Here is a 19,601-nt window from a genome sequence, read left to right on the forward strand (position 1 = left end):
AGTTTCCAGGTGTAATGCTCTGCTTTGACCGGCAGATGGCAGTAACGTAGCGTCAGTCCTCTGGATACCGGTCTGTGTCTCCCGGCGGCGTTCCCGGATGCGATTATCTATCTTTATAGCCAGAGTGATCAGGTCCTCCAGTGACTCGGGTTCGTCCCGAGTGGAAAGTTGGTCCTGTATCTCGCAAGACAAACCTCTAGAAAAAGCGGACTTAAGAGCAGGCTCGTTCCAGCCACTCTCAGCAGCAGCTACCCGGAAACGAAGAGAATACTCTGAAACCGGCTCAGATCTGGCGCTTTGCTGGAGATTAAGAAGACGACGGGAAGAACAAGCTCCGCTCTTGTATGGAGCGTCAAACACGCGGCACATCTCAGTGGAAAAAGAAATAAATGTTTCAAGCACCGGTGACTTAGACTCCCACAACGATGCCGCCCACTGAGCCGCTCGGTCTCTGAGGAGATTAATAACGTAAGCAATCTTTGCCCGATCAGAAACATAGGAACGTGGCTGCAGTTCAAAAACCAGACTACACTGTAGTAGAAATCTGGAACATGCCCCGATCTCTCCAGAATAATTATCTGGTGAAGGAATTTGGGGCTCTCGAGCAGAGAAGGAAAGCGTCTGCTCACTCGCAGGGGGAGTGTCTGAAGGAGCAGCAGAAGCAGTGGGGGAATCGGGGCGTGAGGACAGACGTTCAACCGCACCGGACAGCGTCTGTAACTCCTTGATAATAGTTTGGGTGGCATTCTCAAGTGTCCTAACCCTGGTCGCCTGAGTACCTAACGCATCCTGAAAGTCTTTCATTAAGGCTGGGTCCATGTTTGTATGGCCAGATCGAACTGTTAGGGTTCGCGGAGCGGGACCCAAATGCCTTAATGAAAAAAGACTCACGGAGTAGAAATGAACGATATTTAATCTCAACAAAAACTCCACAATAATCAATACCAGAGATCAAAACTACAAACAGAAGGCGTCACCGAACCGGGAGAAGAACACAACGGAGATAAGTCCAACAAAAAGCGTCACCGAACCGGGAGATGAACACAAACGGAAATCAGTCCAACCAAAACGTCACCGAACCGGGAGATCACGAATGAGGAATCTGAAAATACAAGATAATGTTGATCAGGGACAAATAGTAAGATCACAAACGCGGTTGTAAAAACGAGAATACGAGAATAACTAAGCTACAATCAGAATAAACAAGAAGTACACGGAGATCTGAATTAAACGAGGAATAAGACAAACCTAACTCAGGCACCAGGGAGACTAAACCAAGAGATTCGAAAATACAGAGCGAGCGGACAAAGGGAAGAAAACGCGGAAGCCAATTACCTAGCAACAAGTTGATTCGATCTGGCACTCACTGCTGGAACCAAGGTGCTTAAGAAGGGGAGGGATGATGATGTGTAGATTAGTTCCAGCTGAGTGCCGGCTCCAAAGTGAAGCTCCAAAAAATCAGAGGAGAAGGAGACGAAAAGAGGAAGTGGTGCAAAATAAAAGCGAATCATGACAGTTACCCTAACAAGAAGCCGAAAAAGCAGTGTCAGCGAAAAAGCTCCCAGGCAGAAGTCATTTCTAAAATTAAACGACGCGATCTTAAAGCAGAAGGAGGAGCCGAGCACTTCAGGAGGACCATTTGAAGCTGAGTGTTTAGTGATGTTATAAATCTGAGTGTGTGTTTAACCGGCAGCAGTGTGTCAGCAGACAAAGGCGGCTCACAACAGCTGCTGGTGAATGAATAAATACAACTGGGAAAGGATCTTGGGGCCTATTCTTATTAAAATACAGACAAGAGCGACAAACAAGATGGTTTCATCCTTCTGCTTCCCTGAGGACTTCCCTATTACATGAGTCCAGTTTCACTAACTGAGAGACAGAAGTATTACTACAGAGGTTATTGGGCAAAAGTGGAGAATAGCTGAGGGAATAGAAGCTCTAAATAAAAAAGCCTCAAAGACTAATGCAAACAGTCCTTGTGGTGGTGAGACAGTGAAGTTGAGAAAGATAAAAAGTTAAATAAAAAAGTTATAAACGGATATTTTAGCATGACCAGCAACTTCACATGCTAAACGCAAATCTATATTTGCATTATACATGGCCCAACCACTAATCAGGCAATCTCAATATTGTGATACACTTAATAATTTAACTTTCAAATTTATTTTTGATGTATTGTGGTTCAATTTTGTCTTTTTTTTTAATTCTCCACCACTCTTTGTGCAGTGTAAAATAAAGATTCTGCAATAAACAATACTGAATAAAGCTATAATACGCTGGACAGATATGTCCCGCTTAAATAAAGGCACTAATTAATAACAACAATAACAATAATAATAATAAGAAGACGAAGAAGAAGAAGAAGAAGAAGAAGAAGAACAACAACAACAACAACAACAAGAAATAATTCTTATATTAAAAATTATTATGATCATATTATTATTACTAGTAGTAGTAGTAGTAGTTGTCGTAGTAGTAGTAGTAGTAGTACTAGTAGTACAATTACTGTTTCATCATCATTATTATATTGTTTAAGTTTAAAGAGAAAAACTAGAAAAGCAGTCAGAGAGCACAAACCTTCACCAATAAATACAATGAAATAAAAAAATCCTAGATCCACGCAGTGATCTGGATCACTCCCAAAATCAAATCAAATGTGTTTTTAAGCCCATTTCACGTATTTCCTGAATATTTCATTCAAACCCGTGCATGACTTTTCATGTAATTTCAAACACAGACAAACCAACACTGTCAAAAACAACCTCCTTGACGGAGGTACTGAACATGACAGATCCATAAATTCAGTAGTTATATGTAACACATTATCTTTCATATATTCATACATTTGTTTTTTGTGTTTTTCATGTGTAAAATTAATAAAAAGTGGAGAATGCTTTCATTTATTTTTACTCATATTAACTGAAACAAGCCCTGTATTTGAGAACCATTTTAAATCAACTCCAACAAACTCAATAACCGCTGTATGTTATTGGACTGTTGGAGGAAATCCGAGTGTCCAGATGAAACCCACACTAAGGGGGGAGATCATGCATCGAACAAAGGGGCCAGGTTCACTCCAGACCCAATGTTGCCCCAGGCAGAACTCGAACCCATGACCTCTTGTTGTGAGGTCGCAGCACCACCCACTATATCACTGTTCTGCCAATACAACTCATGAGTAGATTTTACCGTTGCGTACACCACTCTGCAGCCCGCATTCAGTCCCTATCGTACATATTGTATTTTGCAGCCCTTTGTATTCAATTACCGACTCTCATGCTGCTGCACTCGGCATTCATTTGTGCAGGCTGGCGCTCGCCACTGGGCGGTGTAACTCGATTACGTCGACCAAGGCTTCAAACCGCGGGTGTCATCACTTCAACCAAGGACACTGTGACTTCTCGCTCTGCCTCGTGCATCAGTTCCACAGCAAACACATTCACAAAGAAATGACTCGTCTCAGGAATTAAGTACCCCGACAATAAAATCCCTGTGGTGAATAAACCAATAAATATAAGCAGATTAGAGCGTTTGAATTGAGGAATATGTTATGACGAACAGGAGGAAAGGTGCAACATAATGATTGGTGAGTCAAAAGCATTTATCAATTCACGATAATCGTAATTAAACAGATTTAGCTTCATTAAATGAGCTGTGTAACATGATGATTATGGGCCAGAATTGACTTGAATTGTGATCAAGCGGAGTGAATTACTGCCGGGTGCTGAGTGCAGAGGAGCCAATGGAAACAGAGCCCGCTGGAATAGAAAAAACATTTACTGGATACTGCACAAATGATGCCGCTAATCCAATTTGAATATGAAGAATCCATCTTAAGTCAAGTCTTTGTGAATTGAGTTCATTGAATGCTCAGCTCTCAGTTTACGGAATTGAAGAGATCATCTGGTACTACTTATATAATGTCACAGAATTATATTGTCTTTAGTGGTCCTCATTTGTTGTGAGGAATATAGCAGAATCTTTGTTGAAGTGACAGCAGTGACGGTCCTAAAAGGTCCACCACCGTTTTGAAGCTTGAGGACTTCATTGTTTTCAGACTGGTAGTTACTAAGCGACTGAGCATCTGTTAGAATTTGTCTGAGGAACACAACACTGCAACAGTCGTGGAGGAAAGAACTTTGTTTGATTTGTGTTTTTACTACTGGTGGGACATTATGATTAATTCATTACAATAAAAAACGCATTACAATATTAAATTAAATTAAATAATAATTTAATTTAATTTAGAAACATATATAACAACAGTTTGCTTTCCAGACAACGGGGAACCTTTGCAAGTGCAGGAGTTCCTGGTCCACTGATCACACTGATGCACAAGACACGTGGCAGCGAGGATGATAACAACAACAACAAACATGGAGGAATCCCTGAACAAAAGCAAACAAAAGCTTCTGTTTGCTTTTGTTCAGGGATGTTTTTCACTACACAATGGCCAGTGTTTCCTCTACTCTAAATGTATTTGAAATTCTGACAAAATTTAAATTCTCTTACAAATGTTTTCAAGACATGAAAAGAGCTTTAGTTTAAATAAAGTGATATAAAAACTTCAATATAGCCACCATCGTGATTTATTGTGCTATCGTCAAACTGATGCAAAATAAACAATATTTTGTTGTTTAAATGTATGTATGGGTCCATCATTTGATTCAGGAATATACCACATTCATTCCAATTGAAAAATGTATATACCTTTAAACTGTGATCAATTGAGATTAATTCATCACAAATTGTCAAATTCATATTTTTTTAATCAAATCCCACCCCTAGTTTTGACGTAAATCACGAAGTTGCCACCTTTGATATTTTAAGTCTGTTATTAGTTGACTTGAGAAAAGAAGATAAATGTATTAAAGTTTGGAAGCAAAATAGTGACAAATGCAATCAATAACATGAAAAATTATCACTAATGGGTGAAAAATATATCTAATATACTTGATGAACAACCATACAAAATAGTAAATATTCTTACAAAAAAGGATCTTTCAGGACCTTAGTGACTCAATGTCTAAAACTAATCAAAAAGTTTTGATATTCGCATTTGACAAGTATAAATATAGAGGGGTGAAACATGGAATTTATGAAATCATTAGTGTATATTGTGAAGAAAAAAAGCATTGTATTTAAAGTGTGTGTTTCAAAGTACCATAAAAATGAGTAATGACTTTTTTCCGCTCATAACCAGTAAGTTCTATTTCACCATAGTTAACAGGAGTTCCGCGTGAACATGTCGGATCATGAGTCAGCAATATTAACCGTTGTGAAAGAGACCTGGCTGCTCTGCTGAGCATCACCTGGATTCCTGCGCCCGTTTGTTGCCTGGAGCTTTGTAATTATGTCATCGGCAGTTTTGTCTGAGCATGTGTGCGTCTTCTACTTGACAGTGCTTCTAGGTGTGGAAGGGCTTTAAAATCCTGAGTCACTGTCTGCTGCCTCTCACCCCAAGTAGCTTCAACCGCTCAACAAAGAGAGGAAGGGGAAGGGGATGAATACATGATGGTTAAAACTAGCCATTTGTCTAGGTATCAGGTAGGTGGGTAGGTGGTTAGGGCGGCTCACCGCGTGGCACCAGCACCACTGGTCTGAGTGGCCTTCTGCCCCCAATAAACATTTTTGCCAAAAGTGTCAACAAGACTGCACGACTAAGTAACGTAGTTAGCTGAGTCACAAAGCTGGTAACTCATTGGTTACCAAACATGATCAAAGTAGTGGTTTAAAATGGACTAAATAATACGGTGATGATAGTTACATTCTTCATTTACTTGTTTGGGCCTAAAGTAGCTTCCACTGTACTTCAGTAAACAAGCCTAATTTCAACACTGTGATTCATTGTTGATACTTATTTTTGGCTTCTATTTTGTTATTTTCAATCGTACAGCAACAATAAAAAATAAAAAAAAATTAACAGCTAGCGGTATAACTTTATACAGTATATGTACAGTAATGTGTTAAAGCCTTAAAAACACCGCCCACACGTGTTTGAACATGTCGAGGAGTTTCACCATCATCTTCCCCTGGCACTTGGGTTCAGTGCCAGAACCCTTAGAAGATGCAGTCAGTCATACAGTACTGTCCAAAATCCACACTGCAGAGGAAGGCTACGAGCCGTGATGACATGTGGATGCAAAGTGAACAAGGCGAGATGCTGAGAAATAAAAATACAGCACAAATTGCACATACTGCAAACTGCATTGCAGCAGCACAGTGGGGAAGCTATTTTCCAAAAGAGGCTTCTGCCATTGATCACATGGTGTGCTCGCCGTCGTCATAGCAACAAAGATCAACCTTTCTAAAAGCACCGTTACTATATAAATTTATCAGTCACCAAACGCATTGCTTCCTGAAGGACTCTAGGAATATACCACACAAGACAAGGCTGTACATTGTAAACCTAACCATCAAGCATCAGAACATTTTAGGTTTGGGAGCATCAAAAATGTTTGCCTTGTTTTGTTTCTATTAACAGATGAATATTATAATGTCAATAAAGTGTTTCACATTGAAGACAAAGCAGCTCAGCATTCTGTATTTTTTTTGGATTGGCCTAAAAAAAAGTGGGGGGTGGGGTGCTTTTGTATTTAAGAAGACTGGAATTTAGATATCATGCGGAATCATACATAATCCCCTCACATAAACACCAGCATTGAGGTCAACAAGGTGGGACGTCTACATTTAAAGCTTTTTTTTCTGACTGCTCTAGACAACCTGCTGTCACAACAAACCTCTAAACTCTTAAGGTCACATGACATTAAACCATATTCCCTTTCATACATTTAAAGTAGACAGTCCCCTCTGAAGTTATTTCCGGTGAGAGTGAGATATCACCATCATCGTGTGATGACCCTCATATTCCCGCCCTCCTTGTTTGACATTCCCAAGGGAACATGCTTTCAGTGTAATCCAGTCACCTAGTAAACATTAGGCAGGCGTGTCAGTGCTATCAGATGACTGACTGTGTGTTTCAGCACCCAGCCCTTGTGTATTTTTGCGTGGATGGGCGGGCTCACACTGACCGGGAAAGCCTTAGCTTCAGGACATACATGCGCTGATTGCTAATGTCTGTTTTCGGAATGACTAAAGAGATAAAAATCCAGTACAGTGGAGGCCTCTCAAACATCCGGCGAGGGAGGAGGAAACCAGGCTGTTGCTCAAAATGCAAATGCTTTGGTCAGAGGTCCCCCCTTTAGCTCCTTTTCTCTCTGACTCCCCTTTTCAGTTCAGGCCATAGAAACAGCATGAAATCCATCCCAGGAGGGGCTTTATATTCCAGGAACCAACCACCAATCTGCTATAGTTCAAACCAGCCTACCTTGTTGTGAATCACTTCACTCAAAGATTCACTCAGATCTGTGAGTGTTTAGTTAGCGTAATGTGACATACCAAGCCACTTAGGTCCAGTGTATCAAAGGTGTTCTAAGAGGAGACAGTGAGATTTCATCACTTTCCTTAACAGGAGCATTTGGCTAACATACATCACACCTTCATCATAACATGTCTAGACTGTAGGAGAGCACATTACTGATGGGTGTTAGGGAACTGCAACATATCTTGGCACAAAGTTTTGGGGACCAGATCGGCTTGGGGTCCTTTGGCTTCTGATCAAATTGACCGGTCGAACCTTCCTCTGATGTAACATGTTATTCTTGGATAAATGTGCTCAACGATGAATTAAGAAATGGTATCCCTGCACTGGCCAGCTCTAGCCTGAGTAAAGAAAAAAGGGTCTAATGGAACAGTCCTAAAGCAGGATGCTGCCCGACAAGTGTGCTAACAGTGGAATGAGGCGGCAAATTCTGCCTCTCATGCTGGCCGGCACTATCATAACAAGGCCTACCCCCTGTGTGAGCCGGGCTCAAGGTTTAATCGCCCATGATGGGGTGTACTCATGTGGTCACTAACTGTCATCCTCTCCTCCAGTCCCCCCTCCTGCCCTCTCAAGCTGTTCAGTGGCTGCCGGACAGGGACCACCCACCCCCCCCTCTCTATCAATGGACCCTCTTGGACAAAGCAGCTCTCTTTGCAAAAACCAGTGCAGACAATTGCAAGTAGAAGGCGAGAGTTTTAAAGACATACCTCCTCAGAAATGTGTCCTCGGGGCAGCTTCAGGAACTCCCTATTGACCCTTTAATCCCGGTCACCTTCCATAAAGTCAAGGTTTCAGCAGAATGCAGAGTGGAGCTGCTTCATCTTCACAGACTCTTGCACACTGTGACTGAACACAGGCTGGAATGCTAGTGAGCTGTTTACTTTCCCACAAGTTCTTCCCTGCACAGTATGTCGGCTTTAGATGAGGTAACCCCCTCCTGATCCCACCCCTTTGTTAGGATCTCCTCCTTCCAGGTCTTGTCCCCTCTCTTGCTCAGTTGTCCTCTCTCCCAATGTGTTCCTACAGTCTTCCTTTTGCTATCCAGACCCCGGCTGTTGCCCAGACAGCAGCAAAAAGGTTAGTAAGAGCTACCCCAGTCAGCCAGCCAATAGGAGGAGGGCTGAGCCCAATGTGCAGCCAATAGGGCTACATTGTTGGCATCAAGTGACCAATCACAGGACTAGTTAGGCGGGACAGAGGGAATTAGGGGCATTTCTTACTTGCAGCACTTCCTGTTTGTTGGTAAGTTGTTGGACAGAGGCAGAAGCGAAGAACTCATTATTGTGGCTTACTGCACATGTTTGAAATAAATCCATTTCATTCATTCAGAAGGAATGACATGTTACCAGCATTAGCTCCTGTTGGCTAAATTCAGAATACATGTATAAAAATAAAACACTAGCTACCTATGGAGTTTGGGGGGAAAAAAATGTGTTTTGTGATGACAGATATGAACAAAAAAAATTAAAAGGTAAAAATCCAATGCAAGCAAAACAATGTACAACAAAGGGAGATGAATCTTTAAAAATGTATTAATATTCACTGATGATTGACAGCTGAGTTGGTTCTTGAACAGATTTATTAAAACACATTGAACAAATACACAGAATACAAATAAAAATGTGACAATTCAGTTTTTATCATTCAATCGCTTTACAGCACAAATATCAGAAACCAAAAACACGCTTAGCGCTCACTTTCAGTAAATGCTAAACACGCAGCCCCGCCGTGGACACCGTGGTCAACGTGCCACATGCTGTGCATCCGCTGCAACAAAGGTGCCATTGTAGCAGTGTCTTCTGCCGCTTTGAAGCCACATTCATAAGCACATACATTGGTAACATGTAGAATATTAGACTGAAGTTTTTTTTGTTTGTTTGTCTGTTTTTTTTTATTTGTTTTTGTTTTTTTTCAATCCTGACTGGCATTACATTCATCCGAGCATCAGTTTGATTGTATCTTGTTGGAGCGCAGAGTTTCACTCCCAAGAATGATGTAGTTCATGGCCACACAGTCCAGCAGACATCCTTGCTTTTTCATCACTTGGACACATAACTCTACTTCATATGGACTAATTCCTGCAAAGAACTTTCAAGTATTTACATGTTTCTGAGGTTCTATCTGTCGAGCGACGTTGCGACATGTAGTAGTCAAGTAATTCATGGCTTAACAAAAACACAACAGATCAACGAATAGCACTTGTAAACACTTGATCAGGTTGACAGATAAATGTTGGGAATGAAAGGAGCTTTAGAGCCGGGATACACAGGAGCTTTGAAACTCTTTGTTTCAGTTCAAGAAGTCATTTATTTTAAAACTGGCCAAATGAGTGGTCACTAATGTCCGGAATGACAAGCTGTGTTCCATGAGTCTTTATCATGACTCTATAACCCCAACACTTTCAAACAAGACCCCCAGATATAAAGGATTTTCCACACACACAAAAAAAAAACAATATGGTTTGGGTTACAGATTCATTGGTCATTACTGCTGAATTGCTAGCAATGTACTGACTGAAAAGTCTTGGTGCTGCATGAGTGAAAAAGGTTTGATTATAATGCCATTTTTTTAAACTGAATGTTCATCCAATACATTTTAAAAAGGCTGGAGTACCGTGACAGTAAAGGCTGCATTTGCAGGAATGTGAGGTGTTGGGATCAACACTCGCAGAGCAACATAGAAGTAAGTGGGGAAATATGAACTGCACTGGGTTCTTTGTCAGCTTCAGAATATTTTATGGATGATAATGTGGTCAAATCCAAGCCACAACAGCATTGTCTTTCAGGGCTTAATTAGTCATAAGTGAATATAATTCACGTCTTTGAGATTAGGATCATAAATACAGACAGGTCAGAATGTTTAGGCTAATATTTGTAAGCAATTCCATGCTAAATTAATAGCTAAAACCTTTCAAATCTAGGAAGTAAATGTGTGAATACTGGTAAAGGACCAAAGTGTGCGGATCAATGCTAAATTCCCACAAATGCAAGTAAATTGTTGCAAGTCTTCAAGTCTCTCATGACAGAGCTCAGGATATGTCTTAGTATATGTGTCATCCGTCTGTAAGTCAAAGCCCTCCTTTATACAAAGCTCACAAACAAACACGGGCAACTCTTGCTCTAAAAGTGAGGTTGATGAATGGCTGAGGTAAAATCATCATGAAGTCAGTTTGTTACAGAAGGAGAGCCACTTCTTCAATGCAGAGAATCTGACAAAAGGCCTCATCAATTCAAGCTAACCTGCGGACTTTTGAACTTCTCGGGGTGGTCATGGTGTCTAAACTGCAGCTGGGTAGATTAGGTTCTTTCACAGAAGGCGGGAATTACATCCAGCATGAGTATGTGCTGTATCCGTGCTGTTTTTGTACAAATATTATTGTACACAAGCGCCTTTAGAGAGTGCCTCCTCAATAGTGTACTTCACTTTTCCTCATTTTTGCTTCATTATTGAAACGTTTCATTTAATCTAAAACAGTCAGTTCAGCTTGTAAGGTCTTTTTTTCCAGGTAGTTCCGCCACAGTTTCATTGTGTTTATGATCTGCCACTTTAGTTCCACTTTGAAATTCCGCTGATTGATCTCCTGAACTATGTGAGTTATACTGGACTCCATGTGATGGTTGATGAGGTTTCATGAAACAGTCTCCTGATTTTCAGAGGCCACCAGGTGGCGATGTCTGCTGTAAAACGTTTGGACTTGAATAACTGAAACCTCACATCATTTCTAAACCAAGAGCGCCATCTAGTGACTATTAGGACACTGTTTCATCAACCCTGCGATACTGTTTCATGATGCCCCATCTACCCATCACTGTGAATTTCTTTGGTGATCATGTCTTCTTTTTGGAAAAAAAAATGTGGAAAAGTCTAGAAAAACAAATGTTTCCAGGAGAATTTCACGTAAAGAGATAATGTTAAGTCAAAACTTTGGGAAGGAAAAACAAAGAACATTTTGTAGGTCCAATTCTTGAGCACTCTTTTTCACAGCAACATCATCTGAGAACCAGGGCGGGCAGGTTGGAAAGGTCGCCTGTCCACAGGGTATATAAATATATAATATTGTTATAATATGCTTTAAGTTGTTTCCGTGGATCTGATGAAGCCTTTTGAAAGCGTACCAAAAAGCGTCCACAAACAAGTGTAGCTGCCACCGATGACTCTTCACACAGCAGTGATGTACGGAATAGTACCAATAGTACCAAGAAAGTCCAGAAAATACTAAGTGTACATGTTAATTATGTCTTGAAATAAATATATTCTCCACTGATTTCTACATGGATGACAGAACACACTGATTCGCGTTAGCAACCTGCTGTCATACGTACTGCTCCAGGAAGTCACAGTGCACAGGGGTTAGGCGCAAGGATGGAAAGCAACATTGTGCACATTGGCTGAATGATAAAAAGTCAAGGCAGGGACAAATAAAACATTCCCAGATTTGAATGAGCCTCAACATCAAAAAAGGAGTTCCTCATCTCTGTCTCTCAGAAGAGCTACTTTCTCAAGCCTCGGCTCTCGAAGTCACATTTCAAGCCAAATACATCCTTTTCAAAGTTAAAAGTGCAATTGCTAAGATCGACGGCCTTAATCCAAACGCCACGTCAGGTTCAGTGGACGACTCGTCCAGGGTTGTGGTCCTTATCTAGTCCTCGATACAGATGACATCACTGGGTTTGCCTGACTTGAGGTCCGGTGTGGTCACATCTCTCAGCGACTCAAGTGTCTTTTTGTCCAAATGGCTTGTGTTGGGTGGGGGTCCGTTAGACACTGATGGGGAGAGAGGTTTAAATGGCTATTTAGGAAAGGATTCATAAAGATTAAAAGATAAAGATCTCCCTCCCCCAGTCTCTAATCTTGAACACATTTGATCTAGTGCTTTTTTTTATCATCTATGGACAGTGAAATTTGGCTGAATTTCTTCAAGACGTCAATGGTTTCCTCTTGATCAATCGAAGTATAGGTTAGTTTGTAACTACATCCCAGTATCATGCAGGTGGGATCCGAGCCGACCCTTCTCACCCTGGTCCCGGACTGTTGGTCCCTCTTCCCTCTGGCAGGAGGCTACGGTCCATCCAGACCAGAACCTCCCGTCGCAGGAACAGCTTCTTCACCCTCCGCCGTCAGGTCAGAATTTGTGATCAACCTTTATTTTATTTTATTTTATTTTATTTTATTTTATTTTATTGACAGCACTATATTCTGAAGCACTGACCATGGCAGTAAAGTTGATTCTGATTCTGAATTCTGATTCTGATCAACCTTTTAAAGCGTCTGTGCAGACTTGGGTCCGACTCTTGGTCACAAATTCATGACGTCTTCCCCGGTCGTCCCCGGAAATAAATGTCATGTCTTCAATAGTGACAAGTTGATAAGTTTTCACGGAAGTGTTTCCTAATTTTCAGATGTCACAAGACGGAGGCGTTGCCTGCTGTATAGTGTTGAGTTATGACCAACTACGTCAATGAACGTAACATGATTTTTAAACCAAAAGCGCCACCTACTGAGCTGTGAAAATTACCATAAATCCGGACTGTACAGCGCACTAGAATATTAGCGGTACCCACTAAATTTAAAAAGGATAATAGATCATACATAGATAGACGTTCATACATAAGCCGCAACGATCTAAATGTCTCGGGTGCAGTGGTGCTGTCTGTGCAATAGAAGGGTCAGTGGTGCACCCGGCTTAAAAATGCATGAGGATCACTTCTAAACTAGTCTTGAAAACTGGGTCCAGCATTGAGACTGACTCATGACACACACTTGGCAATGTTCTGAACTGGAATCATCAACTCCTCACATCTTTTATTTACATTAAAGCGTTCAAAACGCGCTGTTTTTGCCCGCATATCCGAAGTTCCGACACCACAGCTGGCAAAACAGAGCATTTTTAGCATTTTGATGTCAATCAAAGCTGTGCGGAGTTGATGGTTTAAGTTCAGAACATTGGCGTTCGTTTCAAGAGTCAGTCTTGTTGCTTGACCAAAACTAGTTTACAAGTGATCCTCATGCATTTGTAGGGTAAATAAAACACCTGTGATTTCATCGGTTTGATGTGAAGAGGCTCAATATTTTGGCAGAATAACGGTAAGCTGGTAGAAATCTATATCTTAGCCGTGTTGTATAAGCTACAGGCTTCAGGCCGCAAGTAGAAAAAGTAGCAGCTTGCAGTCTGGACATGACGGTACTATAGCACACTGTTTCATGAAGCCTAGTCAGACCTTTGTTAACAGTCATCATAGTTTGGCTTTATCCACTGAAGGTGATTTTCATTTTTTTTCTTTTTATATGTTTTTGTCTTTTAAATCAGCTCCCCAGAAGAAAGGTCTGAAGGCTTTGATATCACTGTTGAAGTGTTGACTCGGATCGCGCCCATCACAAGTCATTGTTGCACTAAAAGTCATATTTGGTTTGTTAAAGTACCTTTTATGTGTCACCTACCGCTAACGTACGGCCCCAGAGGCATCTGACTGTAGTTGACCATGGGCTGCCCGCCTGGACCCCTGAATCCTCCACCAAAGCCACCGCTGTACATCTGAGAGCAGCCAAATCCACCTGAGCTGAAAGTCTGTGAAAAAGCAAAACAAACACTTTTCAAACCAAACAAGGAAATGAAGCGTGAAATTTGAGCGATTTGCTGAGTCAGAGGGAAGAAAAGGGGGAGTGGGAAGCATAGACGGACCACCTCAGAGAGATGAAAGTTGCAGAAAGTACTTAAGTCTGACTCCAAATCCCGGGGGAGTCAAACTTGGAGCTCAGCGCAGAAGGTAAACATATTTTTTCTCAGCGACACCAGGGAACCTTTCCCCGGGGATAGAGAGTAGCAAGGAAATGCATCTGCCAGCTCGTGTCTACGGTGGGCTTCGATGTGTCTTTCCCCGTGACCGGGTCCTGGAGGTGATTTTTGCGACGTACGTTCTCTATCAATCATTAAAGCGGCAAATGAAACACCGTGCTTGAAGGTGGGACCTGCTGAGGTGGCGGCTCAGTGCCTCGACTGGTGAGGCGGCTCAAGATGCTTCGCTCTGACATTTGCAGGCGGGCCGACACCGGAGGGATCCGGGACAGCATGTTGGGGAGTCGAGTCACATCGGCCTTCATGTCACTCAGAAGTTCCTCCAGCTGGTTCAGAACTGGACACACAAACAAAAACCACACATTGTTGTCAAGACCTGACTGTTTTGTGCACACACAAAATCACACATTTCAAGCACTTTAAACGCAAAATATGTCACTGCCACAACACCAAATTACAAAAGCCTGCACGCAAAGAATATTTTTTCATACTCTGCACCAACGTTTCTTTTAGAAACATATGCGTCATCAAAAACAACAAGAGACAAAGCACATGCATGGGCAAACACATGAATACAGACTGAGAGCTCAAAGTAAACAAGCCTGTCAAGCATCAGGGACTGTAGGATGGATGCATGAGTACTCCCCCGCCACCAACACAGTACATGGCGATGACTGGAAGTGAAACTTAGTGTTTCAGTACCGCTCCACAGACCTTTGTGCAGCACGGCATTGGCAGGCTTGTTCCCGGCCAGAGACTCTTTGGAAAGGTGCTGGTGTGACTCGGCCAAACATTCCACCTCAGCGAAGCGGGTGTTGAGTGCCATGGCCGGGTGAGTGGAATCCTGAGTCATGTTCAGGTATGCCGCACGCCGCAGCTGCTCCTCGATCACCAGAGCCTGTTCCAGCAACTGGACTCAACCCATACGTGGAGAGGACACAGGCAGAACAAATCTGTTTATCCTGGAATAATTTCAGCCTTCAGCAGTTTTGTTTCATGGAGAAAATGGTATTACCTTAAAGCGGCGAGCCAGGAATTTGTTCTTCATCTCCAGGTAGTTGCCCTTGTGGATCTCGGTTTTGAAAGGCTCGTTCAGGATGGCATAGCGCGGGTCATTCTGGATGTCCTGCCAGCGGGCGTAGCCATGCCTGAGCGACGAGTCAAAGGGGAAACAAACAGAAGTATTCCCGTTCCGTAGCATCGCACGTAAAAAGGATACGTGACGATGCCGGCCAGCAACCAGTAGTCATGGCGGCGGTGCCAAATGTCGTGGATCTTCCCGGAGGTGAGTGCCGCCCGCTCCTCCGTCTGCCAGAGAGTGTGCAACTCTAGAGGGGAAGACAGTGATTCAACAACAAAGATACATGACCATTAGCATGAGATAATGGCTGCACCTGGAAGTGTACAGGACTATATTGCTATTTACTTACGTGATATTACTACCTGCATCAGCTAAAAAACTACTTATATTCCTTCCCAAACTGCTTTTCACTCAGTTATGTACTATAACTGTGCTATAATGAATACGACCAGGCTATTTAGTACTTCTACTATTACTTTTTCCACTTCTGTTGTAAGAAATGCAGCTAACACTAATACTTTTGGTGCTAGATTTTTGTTACTTGTACTGTGAGTACTATTGCAACTTCAGTTCTAAATATCAGTGCACTTGCACTTCATATTTAACCGCAACTGCTGTTATCACCATTGCAACCTCCAGTACTGCTGTAAAAATAACTTCATTTACCAACCTATAATAGTATTATAGTATTATTGTAGCATTATAATAGTATAACTGGTATTTGCAACTGCAATAACAAATATAAGCTACAACCTTCCTTCTTTGGTACCACTACTACGTCTGTGACCATGACTACTGCGTGGACATGTACTACTAGTTTCCCATGATGGAACTTCTTCTGTCTACAACATACAGTACATCAGCTAACACAATTGTAACTACAAGCCTTGCATTTGTACTTAAATCTGTAATATATGTCTAATAATGCTGCCAAAAAGAGTGTACTTCATCTCACCTGTAAAACCTCCATCTGCAATATTGAACATGAACTTGGTTTTGAATCCATTTTTGTCCTCCTTCCTGCTCTCGTCCACCTCATCCAGATGATCCTTATCTCCATTCATCCGAGTCTCCACTGCATCTTCGCTTTTCACCGCATCTGACGCAGTCAAGGGCAACATGACAGTTTATTAACAATATAGCAGTAGTAACAATGAGCAGAAGAGGAGTCAACATTAATATCAATAATTTTATATATATATATATTTGTTTATTTAAACAGAAAAATATTAGTCTTTAACAGTGCAGTTTTGAAAATACCTGCTTTAGTGTCGTTGTCATCCGTTTTAGTCAGACAACATTCGTCCTTCTCTGTCTCTTTTCCCAGCTCCGCTGCGTATGACAACCACACAGTTCATAAAAAAAAAAAAAACCTTCCCCGGCATTTTAATCCTCACGTTTCAGAGAGTTTTGACTGGATGCTAGCTCTGCTGTCTCCATGGCGATGTCCTTTGGAGATGAATCAGTCATTTTAGAAGGTGACTCGGTTCTCTCTTTCTCGTCCGTCTTCTCCTGAGAGCTGGACTTGCTCTCCTTGCTGTCAGCCGACTTTTCGGAGGTTGATCCTGCCTCTGCGCCTGAGGTCTGGGGAGAAATTAAGCGATTGACAGAAGTGTTTTAGGGAAGATGGACAACAAAGCGAGAGAAAGATGGCACCTCGTGATCCGACAGCTTCCTGTTGTCGAGCTCAGGAGACTCCTTGTCTTCTGCGCTGCTGCCCTGGAGACTCTCAGTCTTGTCTTTGGTGAACAACAAGACAAAAAGTCAAACTACTTCATCTGATGAATCATTAAAATGTGCATGGGGGTTTCGGACCTGAAGCGATGGGCGTGCCAGGCTGCGTGGCCACCGGGCTCTCTGCTACTGGTGTGTTGGGTTCAGAGGAAACACTGTCTGTCAGCTTCTTCAGCTCTATTCCAACTGGAATTAGATCCGGTGAACTTAGCTTCCCGTTCACGTGCTCAAACTCCTGCACCTGCGGCGGAGATGAACCCTTCATTACCCTATATCAGAATGTTGGAACTGACTCACAAACCTCAGGCATGTTAGCAATGCTATGTGCACATGTAAGGCTTCAAAGTAAACAACAACGTTTACCTTCTTCCTGACAAGAGACATGACTCCGATCCTGGTGAGGACATGCTGGCGGGACAGTCCCTCACGTGGGACTCCATCTGCAAAGGTCTCAGCTCCGTCGGCACCAGGCTCACAAAGGTGCCGCATGAACAGCGACACATAGGCCCTGGAGACCAGAGCAGGCCCAAGCCCAACATCAGAACCCGATCAGAGAAGAAAGGCCTGGCGGATGTACCTGAATTCCCGCTCACTCTTCCCTCTCAGGTCTCTGACCAGCCAATGAGAGTTGAAGGCGTCCTGAGGCGGCATCCCCCACCTCATGATGGCATTTAGAAAGGCTTTCCTTTGACGGGCGTTGAACCCCAGAACCTGAGCCAGTCACAGTGATGAAGTGTAAGAATCTCTGGATTCTGATGGTGACGTGTTCCTGGTGTGTCACGGTCGGTATGAAACATAAGTGGCACATTCATCTTCCTCATCGTACCTCAATGCTGCCGCCCACACGAGCCAGTAACGGAGGAAGAGGTTTGTCCTTCTCATTCTTCAGCTGTCGACGGGAGTGTCTGCGTCCACCTTCGGATCAAGAAGAATGATGAGCGATGGCTGCTGCCTTGTTTACGAGAGCACAGCATCATTAGTTACGTCCACGCAGAGCTGCTTTCACTGTAAGTGAGTTCAAATCTTACAACCCGAAATCCATTTAAAATCAGATTTCTGTTACATAAACATTGTTTCACATTAGCAAGATAAGTTTGTTGAGATAACAAATCCAAATCCATTCAATGCTGACTGAACAGAGATATTTGTTTGTTGTGACGTAACGTGCATAATCTAAAAAGAAATGTTTTGCAGTGATAAAAATGTAATCAATATTTTATTTATCAATATTGACTTTTTAACAGATGGTCCTGAAGTCACCACTTCATGTCATGTTATTTATAAGAGACTATTACTTTTTCTACTTCTGTTGTAAGAAATGAAGCTGACACTAATACTTTTGGTGCTCGATTGTTGTTACTTGTACTGTGAGTACTATTGCAACTTCAGTTCTAAATATCAGTGCACTTCATATTTAACTGCAACTGCTGTTATCACCATTGCAACCTCTAGTACTGCTGTAAAAATAACTTCATTTACCAACCTAAAATAGTTTGAACAAACATTTTATACGACTGGTATTGCAACTGCAACAACAAATATAAGCTACAACCTTCCTTCTTTGGTACCACTACTACGTCTGTGATCATGACTACTGCGTGGACATGTGGTGTACGCGCTTCCGAGTTTCCCATGACGGAACTTCTTCTGTCTACAACATACAGTACATCAGCTAACACAGTTGTAACTACGAGCCTCGCATTTGTACTTAAATCTGTAATATATGTCTAATAATGTTGCTGCAAAGAGTGTACTTCATCTCACCTGTAAAACCTCCATCCGCAATATTGAACATGAACTTGGTTTTGAAGTGAGTTTCAAATCTTACATCCCGAAATCCATTTAAAATCAGATTTCTGTTACATATACATAGTTTCACATTAGCGAGATAAGCTTGTTGAGAACAAATTCAAATCCATTCAATGCTTACTGAACAGTTCTTTGTTTGTTGCGACATAATGTGCATAAGATAAAAAGAAACGTATTTTATTTATCAATATTGACTTGAACAGATGGTCCTGAAGTCGCCGCTTCATGTCACGTTACTTATAACGTATTTAAATTACAAAGACATGTTGTTGTGGGGGTGGCCTTGTCTTACCTTCAGGTCTCTCCTCAAAGTCTTCGTCCTCGTCCTCGGACCCCACAGAATACTCCGACTGGTTGTCTGAAAGATCATCCTGCCATTCTGAGCCCACACATCAAAGAGAAACAGTACGTTGTGGTCGCTTTCAGGCTTGGCCACCTGAGAGCGCCATAGTACTTAGCTCTAACACAAAGAGACTGCTGCCACGCGTTTGTGTCGGTAGATCACACCCACTCAAACCAAGGCTTTGGTTCCGAATTAGATATAAATAAATAAAACGTGTTATGTTTAGTCGCAGATCGGTGCTAGATTTCAAAGACAAATAGCTTAAAAAAAGTGGTGGTAAAATCTCAATTACTCTTCAGGGTCTCATGTTAAAAAGCAACAAAGAAGAAGCACAAAATATTAAGATTTGTTTAAACTTTGACGTTAACTTTTTTTTAATTCGGATAATATTTCATAGAATTCATTTAGTAAATAAAGAGTAGAAATAACACAACAGACAATTGAAATAAATTTGCTC

The 19,601-nt window shown here is 42.0% G+C and overlaps 2 protein-coding genes across 6 annotated transcripts in view; both read right to left on the minus strand.

Annotated features, from left to right (window-relative positions):
* arhgef10la (Rho guanine nucleotide exchange factor (GEF) 10-like a) overlaps window positions 1-8,541 on the minus strand; it is a 149,304-nt gene extending 140,763 nt beyond the window's left edge. For both annotated transcript variants that reach the window (XM_053869071.1, XM_053869070.1), the window contains exon 1: window positions 8,092-8,541. The gene's annotated coding sequence lies outside the window, so the exon portion shown is untranslated. The remainder of the gene's footprint in view (window positions 1-8,091) is intronic.
* Window positions 8,542-9,022: 481 nt separating this feature from the next.
* chd5 (chromodomain helicase DNA binding protein 5) overlaps window positions 9,023-19,601 on the minus strand; it is a 37,911-nt gene continuing 27,332 nt past the window's right edge. For 2 of the 4 annotated variants that reach the window (XM_053869066.1, XM_053869067.1), the window contains exons 27-41: window positions 19,094-19,180; window positions 17,819-17,907; window positions 17,570-17,703; window positions 17,356-17,500; window positions 17,074-17,233; window positions 16,915-16,997; window positions 16,656-16,842; window positions 16,519-16,590; window positions 16,214-16,357; window positions 15,397-15,505; window positions 15,193-15,325; window positions 14,892-15,087; window positions 14,351-14,514; window positions 13,823-13,949; window positions 9,024-12,148 (exon numbers count right to left, since the gene is read on the minus strand). In XM_053869066.1, the coding sequence (XP_053725041.1) occupies window positions 12,024-12,148; window positions 13,823-13,949; window positions 14,351-14,514; window positions 14,892-15,087; window positions 15,193-15,325; window positions 15,397-15,505; window positions 16,214-16,357; window positions 16,519-16,590; window positions 16,656-16,842; window positions 16,915-16,997; window positions 17,074-17,233; window positions 17,356-17,500; window positions 17,570-17,703; window positions 17,819-17,907; window positions 19,094-19,180 (1,955 nt within the window). In that variant the 3' untranslated portion in view covers window positions 9,024-12,023. Of the gene's footprint in view, window positions 12,149-13,822; window positions 13,950-14,350; window positions 14,515-14,891; window positions 15,088-15,192; window positions 15,326-15,396; window positions 15,506-16,213; window positions 16,358-16,518; window positions 16,591-16,655; window positions 16,843-16,914; window positions 16,998-17,073; window positions 17,234-17,355; window positions 17,501-17,569; window positions 17,704-17,818; window positions 17,908-19,093; window positions 19,181-19,601 lie in introns of all 4 variants that reach the window. The other 2 variants (XM_053869068.1, XM_053869069.1) reach the window with 2 other exon arrangements.

Source organism: Synchiropus splendidus, chromosome 6 (assembly GCF_027744825.2).
Source record: "Synchiropus splendidus isolate RoL2022-P1 chromosome 6, RoL_Sspl_1.0, whole genome shotgun sequence".
In the NCBI taxonomy this organism is placed as follows: domain Eukaryota; kingdom Metazoa; phylum Chordata; class Actinopteri; order Syngnathiformes; family Callionymidae; genus Synchiropus; species Synchiropus splendidus.